The sequence below is a fragment of the Asparagus officinalis genome, unplaced genomic scaffold (genome assembly GCF_001876935.1).
Source record: "Asparagus officinalis unplaced genomic scaffold, Aspof.V1 AsparagusV1_Un437, whole genome shotgun sequence".
Classification (NCBI taxonomy): Eukaryota; Viridiplantae; Streptophyta; class Magnoliopsida; order Asparagales; family Asparagaceae; genus Asparagus; species Asparagus officinalis.
Genome location: NW_017972702.1, coordinates 145,323 through 156,757, shown reverse-complemented (window position 1 = coordinate 156,757; position 11,435 = coordinate 145,323). Strand labels below are relative to the sequence as shown.

The window sequence follows — 11,435 nt, the reverse complement described above, 5'->3', positions numbered from 1 at the left end:
TTTTGGGAAAAATGAGGGTAATTGTCTCAATCTCATTGTCCCAATAAATAACACCTTAAAGTAAAATCTCAATCACATTGTTCCAATAAATAACACCATAAATTAAAGTCCCAAAAATTATCCCACTTAGCCCAAAATTACACCAACCAATAACCCACTCAGGTCCATTTCCAAAGCTCTTTACTCCATTAACTATAATGATATTATTTTTTTCTAACCAGAGTAGTAAAGATCTCCATTATACATGGACAATCCACTTTAATTGATTTTCTCTCATTTTATTCTTAATAGGAGCAACATCTAATTTATTACGAATGTACCATATTTCTTATCTTATCATTTAAATGATAATGTATACCCACAAAACCATCTCGATAACATCATTTCTAATATTTGGCATGATCATGATTATTATGAGGAACATCCAAATACAAACACGATTGAATCTCAATAGCAAACCCCTGCTACATGTGTGCAACTTGCCACGCAATTGTAAGGTAGAATGGCTTATATAAACAGTAAATGGACAAGCATATGGATACATTATTTACAAGTTCCTTCATATTAATAGATTAAAAGTATATCAGCATGATCATGAATAATATTAGTAACTTCATGGTTTAAATCACAACTCAACCCCTGCTACGTGAGCTGCAGCATGCCACACAAATCAAAAGGAGAATGGCTTCTGATAAACATCAAACGGCTCATTAGAAGTCAGCTGAGGCTCCTACAAAATAAAACAGCGAATAAACTGGTTACTTATCCCTTTGCATGGAAAACGATTTTGAGTAACTTGAAAATAAATACAAAGTGGACTATATATTAAAAACTGTCGTCACTTTTTATCTTTTCTCATGTTTTGACAATTGAAAAGTGATTAGAAAGTAATTGGAAAGCAGAGTGAATGATATCAGCATCTAGCCATTCACTTTCTTCCAAATTTGAAAAAGTGGATGAAAAGTGAATTGAGGACGAGAGGACGAGAGGACGAGAGAACGAGCTTCATATTACATTGTCCACTTTGCGCAACAACCAAATAGGACCCAAAAAAAGTGGATGCCCTGTCACGTTATCGTTCCACATTTTCATTTTCTATCATTCAAACAAAAATTCCAGTATAGAATTTAATGAAAAAGCACTCTATCTGAACTTTTTTAACTTTCCAAACTCCCTCTAAATGTATTTGTAAATTACCTGTTTCAGTCCCCCAAAGCTTCCTCCTGATACCAATATGGTGACCACCGACGAAACTGGGCCAGTTGCTCCAGTTGTATTCCTGATTGTTGATCGCATGGAGCTAAGTATGCTTCCATATGTAGCACCGTGGCCTTCTTCAAAGGCTTTGATGAAACAATATGTCATAGCCCCTGTCGATGTAATTCTTGAGAGAGCCTGCACATTTTGTTTCCAAGTTAAATAGAGGAAATTGATTCTAAATTTATATTCCTAGTTTTATGAATACAAATATGAAAGGCCAAAGGCCGGAAGAGAGTTGAGCTTTCTGGTCAAAGATCTTCCTTAAGTTCTCTGTTTTATTTGTGAGCAAATCAAGATGCTGTTTTCTTAGGGTTATTTTCAGATGCAAACCTTTAACTAACTTCCAAACAAAAAATTCCTTTATGCATCAACACTTGCAGAAGTCATGAAATCACTTTTTATTTTAGTTAGATAAAAGAATGTGAATGCAGAAAAAGTATGAGAAAATGCAGATGTTTTTCTTGGGGCCTATGATTTAGCATGAAAATCATTTAACAATCTTAACTATATTATCTTCCTGTGAGTTATTACTCCTATACATCAAAGGGAAGGAAAAAAAGAAAGAAAGAAAGAAACAACTTTATTGATTTATGTTATTTCTTTTGTTATCGAGAAACTACTGTATTCTGTCATGGTATATTGGTTTATGGAAAAAGTTTCACCAAGGAGATAATTACGACAATTTGGCTCTTGTGAACTCTTTGTGTATGTTCTTTTATTTCCTACTTTTGAAACAGGTTGGGTGATTTCCACCTTTTTCTTTCTAGAAAGTGAAGAAATAGCCAGATTTACATTTTTCTATCAGGGCATTGTAACCTCTGGAAACCTTGGTTTATTCTCATAAAGGTCTTCAAGAGTTTCCCAGCAATTAAGGTATCTACCAATATGGAAATTAATTATTCTATAGGGGCTCAGATAACTTGTAGCAATTAACCAAATCTTTCAAATAATAATAAGATATGCTAAAGATGTCACATTTTCAGATATCAACCTATTTAACACATGTTTTAAGCAACCACAGTACTATGAAATTGTACAGATTCATCTACTTTGAGGGTTATTTGCAGATGCAGCCTCTAGCCAGTTAAGTTTTAGCTACTTATCACCCTTTTATTCATACACCTCCTCCTGCCTCCCATTACGATATATTTTTTCCTTTAGTTTTTAAAATCATGTGAGATTCATGTTCGAATGTTCTTATCAAATGTCTAACTGACCATCACAATGATGGATAAATTTTATTAAGGGTTTTTACATTAAAACTATATTTACTTTTACCCAAATTGATACTTACCACCTTTAAAGTTTTTTTTAATGTAAACCACTTTATTTGCTAACATGTTTGCAATGTCACACCTTTTTTTACTATTCACCCACGAAAAATCAGATATTCCCATTTTACCACATCTTCTTCCTTCCAACCCCTAACCCTAACCCTAGTCTCCTCCATCCTCCTCTACAAACCCTAACCCTAACCCATGACCGCCACCTCCCCCAAATCCTAATCCTAATCCTAGTTCACACTTGAGAATGAATGGGAGAATGGGAGGTCGGTGAGGAAGAGAGAGAGAGAGAGAGAGAGAGAGAGAGAGAGGGGGGGGGGGGTTGAGAGAGAGAGAGAGAGAGAGAGAGAGAGAGAGAGAGAGAGGGGGGGGGAGGGGAGTTGGGGGAGGAGGGAGAGGGAAGATGGGGAGAAAAGGATGAGGAGGTTAGAGTTAGGGTTTAGGTTAGGGTTTATGAGGAAGGAGATTAAAAAAGAAGAAAATGGTGAGGGTAAAATGGTCATTTCACGTATTTTTGGCTGAAAACTAGATTAGGTGTGACATTGCAAACATGTTAGCAAGTAAAGATGGTTCACATAAAAAAAAAATTTAAAGGTGATAAGTATCAATTTGGATAAAAGTAAATATGGTTTTGATGTAAAAACCCTTTTATTAAAGAAAGGATAAGAAAAGAAAGAAGTTTTATTAATTTTTCTTATTTATTTTGTCATCAAGAAATCACTATGTTTTGCTGTGTTATTGGTTTTGGAAAAAAGTTCACCAAAGGAGATGCTTACATTAATTTGACTCTTGCAAACTCTCTCAGTATTTTCTTTTAGTTCTTAGTAGTGAAACAGGGTGGGTAAGTTCCATTTCTTTTTTCTTAAGAAAACAAAGAGAGCCGGAGTCATATTACTCTATCGAAGCATTGAAACATTTCCACACCTTGTCCACACCTCGCCAGTAAAACAAAGAAATAATAGTTTTCCTTTTGTGTCTATTCATTCTAGTTGCGTCCAACAGAACAAATTACATCATGTTTTATCAGTTTTAACTATAATGAAAATCTCAAACGCTAGGATCACCAGAGACTGTGTATCAAGAAATATTAGTAATCTCTTTCCTAAAAACCTCAGGGTTTAATAAACAGTGTAATACAAACAGAAAATTCATGCTGCTCTTATTGTGGTGATACTTTATTTTTATTTTTCTAACTCTACTGCTCAAAACAAACATAAAGGCTTTAGAGAAATATCTTTCAAATTGTAAATTATAATAAAGTAGTCCCTGCTTCTCATAAGGGCTCATATGCTGTAGGATGTTTTAGTCAACCAAATTCAAATTCTAGAAAAGTCATCAAACTAAGTAGCCTTCAATTTACATTGGTCCTTTCTCATAAAGGTCTTCAAGGAGCTTCATCACAATTAAGGTATCTATCAATATGGAAACCAATTATTCGATAGTCCCCAAAATGACCATCTTTATAGGTTTTCAAATGACTTTCAGCAATTAACCAAATCTTTCAAATGATAATAAAAGCTGATAATGATTTTAACTTTTCAGATATTAACCTACTCAACATGTCATAAGTAGTGGTTAAAGAAGCTTACCGAGGTATCAGCAGACGTTTGATTATCATCACAACCACTAAATGAAATGGCTTCACCGCCACTTGTACCTTTCCAAGCACCAGCCCTGGGCCGATGATCTTCCCAAATATATTGCCCGTTCCTATATAAACAAATGATTTAATTATCCAATGCCTAAAGGTAAAACAGCAACAATAAGAAAACTAACCTACTACATTTTCACGATTCATTTTGAGACAATTATGTTGTAATAATATATGATGAAACGGTCAGCAGGTGATTTTAAGCGAAGGATGATAAAGAATATGTGTTTATTGGGTTTTATTGATCACCATGGAGCAGAATATAATCTCAAAATCCCGATAATATAATCTGCTTAAATAGCTGTAAAATAGAACTTGTGGTTCACCAAGCGGAATATCAGCAGGTATCAACCAGTAATATATAGGATAATTTCCCCAATAGACAGTTGGCAAGTGCGTGACACATCTAACATGCTAGGCATAGCAGTTGAGTACACATATTTCAAAAAATATGCACATGCACGCGCGCGCACACACATACATACATAAAGGCACATATTGATTATGAGTCGCCATCATTTAGCAGAATAAGCTATCAAAACATAGAGGTGGTCAAGGTCCACTCGCTTCAATGTAACTAGTAAGATGTGTCTCACCACTTGTCTATCTCTTAGTAGCTCATTTATCAAAATCAGGTTTCACCTCATACCGATTTTCACGCATGAACGCTATTCAAACAGACACATGCACACATATAAAAAGGAAAATCTCAATATTTTACATGCAGAGATTATCTGACATATAAATCAAGATGGATGGTGTCGATCATTGAATGAATAGCCTATTAGGCCAGGTAGGGATGAAAAATGGATATGGATATCTGCATATATATCACATAGTTAAAGTTATTCTGAAAAATACAGTAATGAATTTAAAATCAAATTCGATGCTTCAGAGATCTAATCTTTATATTTTCATATATATGAATATATCAATGGACTCCCATTTGAGAAATTTATTATATTTAAAATCTCTTGTATCATAAACCTATATAATTTCCGTCTTATCTACTTTCCTCTTATATGCTTTGTATCCACATATATTTTCTCTCGTCTGATCTGTACCTGTGTTTGATTTCAGTTGATACAGATATGAGTTTTCTATATTTGTATTTTTCATGAGTAGTAAGCTAATAAATATATGGCAAGTATCATATGTGATCTGTTTGCACCCCAAGGACCAGCGCATGATAATTTTCACCTCACCATCTCATTTGATCACACACACACACTGATACGAGTCGCCGTGCGAGCATCCTTTGGTCGCGGAATTACCAAAAGGTGGGTTGAGAAGAGGATGACCAAAACACAAGAACAATTCAGTATAAGGCGAAGGAAAATACCTTCTCTAGATTATGAGTATGAAAAAGATTACAATCCCTCTCTCACAATCTCACTAGAATTGAGAACAACCTCCCAACTCTCCCTCTAAACCTCTAAGGTCTGATTGTTTAGAACCCTAAAACAATCCTATTTATAGATGTGCAAACGTGGATGGCAATCTTGTAAATAAACAAGCCCAAAAGAATCAGGAATCCCTGTCAAAACAGAATCCAAAACGAAGCAGGAAACCCAGAAATCGCGATCCGGTCGACCGCCAGACTTGGTCCGGTCGACCGGCCAGAGAGTTTTCTCAAACCCTGCATCGTGCAGGTTTTAAGGTCGACCGGCATGTGTGTTGCGGTCGACCGGCCAGAGATCTGCCAGTTTACCCTGTTCTTTTGTGTTTCGCTCCTGTTGACTTCTTTCGTCTTCTTCTTTGGCTCCATCCATGCTCCTATTCCCAAGATATGAGAATCTCCTATCCTCAAGTTCCCATGAGGATCGCTAAGCTCCTGAAGAGAAGATACACCCGTATCATGGGTCCCTCTTTAGGAACTTGAAGTCCCGTTCAAGTTAGAACTGAAACTGAGGGAACTCGCGAGCCCCTCCTCCTTTTCTGAACCACCTGACCTTACTAGGAATCTGATCTCGACGTCCGATAGGAAATAACTCATTCATCCCGCGTCTCGTCGTAGTCACTTCTCGCTCCAAATTGCAATCCTTAATCGATGGCTTTTCTGGAAGTCTAATGCACAGCGAGACAAACTTCTTGCTTGCATTCACTAACCTCTTCGCTCGCGTCACCGTTCCCAAGCTTGTCTCCCTCGGAAGAGATGCCGAACGAAATATGAACTTTTCACCACCCTTGGTGAATGTATACTTCTGAGCCCGCCTCTCGTAGATCGCATATCTATCCCATAAGTACGGATTGCCCAGTATAATCTGACAAACATCCAATGGAACTACGTCGCATGTGACCTCGTCAATATACGACTCATGGAGTGCAAATCTTATAGTGCATTGATCAACTACACATAGCTTCTCCTCCTTCTGAATCCACCCTAGTGGATAGGGCTTTGGATGCTTGACCGTTTTCAGACCCAGCTTCTGAACCAAGGCTTCGGATATCAAATTCTTCTCGCTACCCGGATCAACTATGGCATCAACCAAACTGGTCTTCACTTGCAACTTAAGAACAAAGAGCTGCTCTCTCGGGTCGTCGTCCTCTTTCGTGGCCTGTTTCCCCGTCATAAGATTGAGACTGCTATTAGGCTCTGTCATCCCCGGGACTTCTTTCGGACCTTGAGCTATCATGTATGTCTTTTTTTCCTCCTTCTTCAACCCTCTTGGCTTGAGATGAGGATACTTCTCCCAGCACCGATCAACTTCGTGTCCTGTCTTCTCGCAGTGACTACAAATCAGCCCTGCTTTCCCTGGATCACCCTTCTTCTTCTCCTCCTTAAACTGAGAACCACTAGACTCGCCTCCAACTTGCTTTGCATCCCCCTTTGCTTCGTTGCTCTTCTTTTGCTTGCCCTCAATGGCAATGGCCTTCACGCTCGCATCTGCAATAGTCTCGATCGTGAATAACCTCATCTCCTTTCGGATGTAATCGCTCAATCCCGACATATACTTCATAAACACGGAATATTCCTCTGTCGCAATGTTAAGAACCATTGCCTGCTGTTGGAACTCCGTAGTATATTCTTAAACGGTTTGATTGACCCTTTGGCGCAAGCCATACCACTTGTACCAACGCTCCTCAAGGAATCCCACCGGATAGAACTGTTTCCTAAGTAGCTCCTTAAACTTGTTCCACGACGTCACTTTCTTCTCCTGTTTGCAATAGGATTTCCACCACGTCAACGCATGTCCTGAAAGCTTCAAAGTCGCGAACACAATCTTCTCTTTTGACGAATAGCCATAGAGAGTAAAATACGTCTCCATCCGCTCGATTTAAACGCTCCCTTGGTGATTGCATTCTAATTGAGTAATGCATCCCTCAGGGCTGTGTTCCAATTGAACAATGCGCTCCTGAGAACTGCATTTTGGAGAATCAATGCTTTCCTGAGGTCCTCATTTTGATTGAACAATGTGCCACTGAGGGCTGCGTTCAACTTGGCTTTCATGGAGCTCATGCTTGGGCTCGTGCATGTGAGGCACGCGTTTTGAAGAAATACTGATACAAGTCGTCGTGCGAGCACTCTTTGGTCGCGGAATTACCAAAAGGTGGGTTGAGAAGAGGATGACCAAAACACAAGAACAATTCAGTATAAGGCGAAGGAAAATACCTTCTCTAGATTATGAAGAACAAAAGATTACAATCTCTCCCTCACAATCTCACTAGAATCGAGAACAACCTCTGAACTCTCTCTCTAAATCCTAATACAATTATTAGAATTTCTCTTGATCACTTCTCCCTTAGGTCTGATTGTTTAGAACCCTAAAACAATCATATTTATAGATGTGCAAACGTGGATGGCAATCTTGTAAATAAACAAGCCCAAAAGAATCAGGAATCCCTGTCAAAACAGAATCCAAAACGAAACAGGAAACCCAGAAATCGCGATCCGGTCGACCGCCAGACTTGGTCCGGTCGACCGGCCAGAGAGTTTTCTCAAACCCTGCATCGTGCAGGTTTTACGGTCGACCGGCATGTGTGCTGCGGTCGACCGGCCAGAGATCTGCCAGTTTACCCTGTTCTTTTGTGTTTCGCTCCTGTTGACTTCTTTCGCCGTCTTCTTTGGCTCCATCCATGCTCCTATTCCCAAGATATGAGAATCTCCTATCCTCAAGTTCCCATGAGGATCGCTAAGCTCCTGAAGAGAAGATACACCCGTATCACACACACACACATATAACTCCAGACTTAGGAGAATTGCAGTGTCCCATACATTCCGTTCCTTGGTGAAGTATGACATGTTTGTGTCTACAAGTCAAAAGTAACCATCAACTAAGAGGTTAGTCAGTCTACTATAATTTGGTAGCATGCCAGTAATGCTAAAACCAAGCTTGATAATCAGTTAACTTTCAACTCCCTAATGTACCTAACAAATGCATATATTTCAGGAGTAACATAAAAATTTCAAAACACGAGTTAATCCTCCAAAAGAGTGTAACAAAGGACTAGTTATCCTTAGATATTGCCTCATACGCTAAAAAGAGGCAATAGACCACAAAATCCATTTTATATTATAGCATAAAGACGGCTGCTATATTCAAAAGTGCCAATTTTGTCTTTGAGCAGAGTAAAATATGGAAAACTTCCATTTTAAACGACATTAGGATATTTTCTCTATATAAAACAGTTCATGAATTAGATCAACTGCTGAAAGTGAAACACTTGAGATGGGGATTTTTGTTCTTGCCGAAAACGATGGTGTCTTATTTTTGCAACTAATCAACCAGTTACAACTATAGTCAACGTAATAAAATGAAAAGAAAATTCTTTGATTTCTAAAAAGAGCAAAGATCATAATCTAACTGTAAAATTACTGACCTATTCATTCTGCAGAGAAATGGTAGATCAAGGACAGTGCCACTATGGCATGCATCTATTAAGGCATGAAGTTTAACTCCAAAAGGCAGTGGTCTAACAATGGTCGCATTTATTTCATCATCTACAATCATCCCTTGTGTTTCAAAGTCCAGCGGACAAATGGTTTCATCATAGCCATCCATTTCATCGCCGTTATAGTTCCTTTGTTGTGAACCATGGCCGGAGTAGTAAAATACTAATGAATCTCCTGTTTGACAACCTTGGACAAGCCAATACAATGCCATCCTTATGTTTTGCTTAGTTGGATTCCTAAAACGATCAGTCTCTTCTTCTGCAGATCAACTTTCAGAATAGAAAATTAAGATTAATTTCAAGAAGATTTCAAAGAAAGTGTGCTGAAATTAGACATGGATTTGCTAGTTCATGCTAAATGCTTGAAGGGTCGGGGATTTATAAAATAATTGTTATGGAAATATAAATACACATAATCATAATTTCAGCATACTATAAATATCGTAATAAAAAAAACCCAAATCATATGAAATGTTGCACATAACCTCAATACTGATTTTAGTAATAAAGAAAAGTTCAACATAATTTTTCTAAAGATAAATGTTTTCGCACACAAACTTAGAAATTTTATTTGTTAACCCAGTTTGTATAAGCCACAACAATTAGACAATGCATAAAAGTACTCCTGCACCATCAATACGATAAGTTCTCACTAATTTAAAAGCTACGAGTGGTACGTTGTTATAAAGACATTACTTTATGCCCACAGGCTTTAGATTTTCCTTTTTAATATATAGAACAGGCCATAGCTCACCAAAACGGATTTTGAATTTGAAATATTGGTAGGCCACTTGCAAATTTTATATGTGCTAAGTTTAAAACTTACAATATATGCCACATTGATAATCTTGGTGATGAACTGAATAAATAAGGTTAGTTTCATATGAGCCACAGTAAACTTAATCATACCCAACATTCAACAAGCTTAATAACGCAAGTCTTGACCAATGTTGAGACCGCCTAAGTATGAGTCCAAAATAAGTAAATAGATCTGATTGTTTCCAGTGCAGAACACTTATGTTTCAACCATAATTGTCTATCATCTAATACAAATTATATTTTATCTCAACTGAAAAGTGAAAATGAGTTCACCTCACAAACGATAAGAGTGTTAGTTATATTAAAAATTAATCATAACCATCAAGATATTATTGTCTAAGATCCCTGCCACTCCACCATGACTCCAAAGTTGTGACGAGGGTTTAAAGGTTATAACTCTATACACAATTTCCTAAATTATTATATTGGCATATTTTGTTGACCCTAAGTACCAACTTGCTATATTTTCTTGCTCCGGTGATAATAGAGTACATAAAGTATGACACCACAGGGTCAATATCATGTGTAAATGTTCATATTAGATTTCTTTAATCTAGAAAAACTAAAAAAAATTATTTGGTAGGTTCCCCAAATTGATTTTGACATAATAATTAGACAGAATTAATAATGAACTGGGAAAATTTTTGGGTTAATTTGACAAAACCTCTGAACTTTGGTGTGTTTCGCACATATCCCTGCAAAACTTTTTCTTTTATTATCTCATATAACACCCATAAACTTTGGTAGGTCAAATCGCACAATCCCTAAACTATGTGAACTCAAAGAAGCAAAGATATCAAAATGAATAATAAGAGCTGATCACCGACCGGTGAGCATAAGGATACAATCCTCGGGGAAACCGAAGCGGTTGACGAGGAAGTAACGCATGCACTTGGCATCATTGATGCTCCCCTTCAGCTCGTGCCTGGACTTCCGGTACGATACCGCGCAGATAACCGCCCTCTTCTTACCGTGCGCCAGCGGGGGTGCGCCCCGCGGAGGGGCAGGGAAGTAATGTTCTCAGGAGGCCCGGAGGGTCCGGCGACACGTGTGGTGACGGGAGGGGGCGGTCAGATGCGCAACCGGGAACGGAGCCGGCGTTTGGGGGCAGCTGGAGAGGCGTTTTGCATGGGAGCAGCTTAGTTAGCCTCAGCATAGCCGGCGCAGGTTAGAGGAGGAGGAAGTATTCTCTCCGCGTCTGTTCAGACTATTTGTTGGCTTTTAACTCGCGCACCCAGTTGGACTTGCGAATATTTTGTAGCCAGCTGCGTGTGGGGCCTGTGGTGCAGTGCGGGGTGAAAGGGGAGGATGCTTTAGGCTGTTGAAGATTTGACTTTTGTGGAAAAGGAAGCCGGGAGTGAAGAATACTGGATTTGGGAAATGATTTTTGGGAAAATTACTTCTAGTTCCCAAAATCCAACTTTCAATGTGCTCCTGCCCTCCATATTTTTTTTAAATGTGTTACAACCCCTTGTTTTTTAAATAATTGTGCCCAGGCTCATCCATCATGATTCCAGCTTATACCAGCA

General features: G+C 38.2%; 1 protein-coding gene across 2 annotated transcripts; it reads right to left on the bottom strand.

The window, feature by feature from the left end:
- Nucleotides 1-445: 445 nt before the first annotated feature.
- On the bottom strand, nt 446-10,960 carry LOC109827797 (metacaspase-1-like). 2 transcript variants are annotated; one of them, XM_020394820.1, is made up of 5 exons: nt 10,734-10,960; nt 9,016-9,357; nt 4,133-4,253; nt 1,198-1,395; nt 446-730 (listed from the first exon to the last, which is right to left on the bottom strand). In XM_020394820.1, the coding sequence occupies exons 2-5, from the start codon at nt 9,297-9,299 to the stop codon at nt 671-673; spliced, it is 663 nt and encodes a 220-aa protein (XP_020250409.1). In that variant the 5' UTR covers nt 9,300-9,357; nt 10,734-10,960; the 3' UTR covers nt 446-670. The 2 variants fall into 2 exon arrangements, with proteins under 2 accessions (XP_020250409.1, XP_020250408.1); XM_020394819.1 differs by having other exon boundaries at nt 9,016-9,346.
- Between the last annotated feature and the right edge of the window lie 475 nt (nt 10,961-11,435).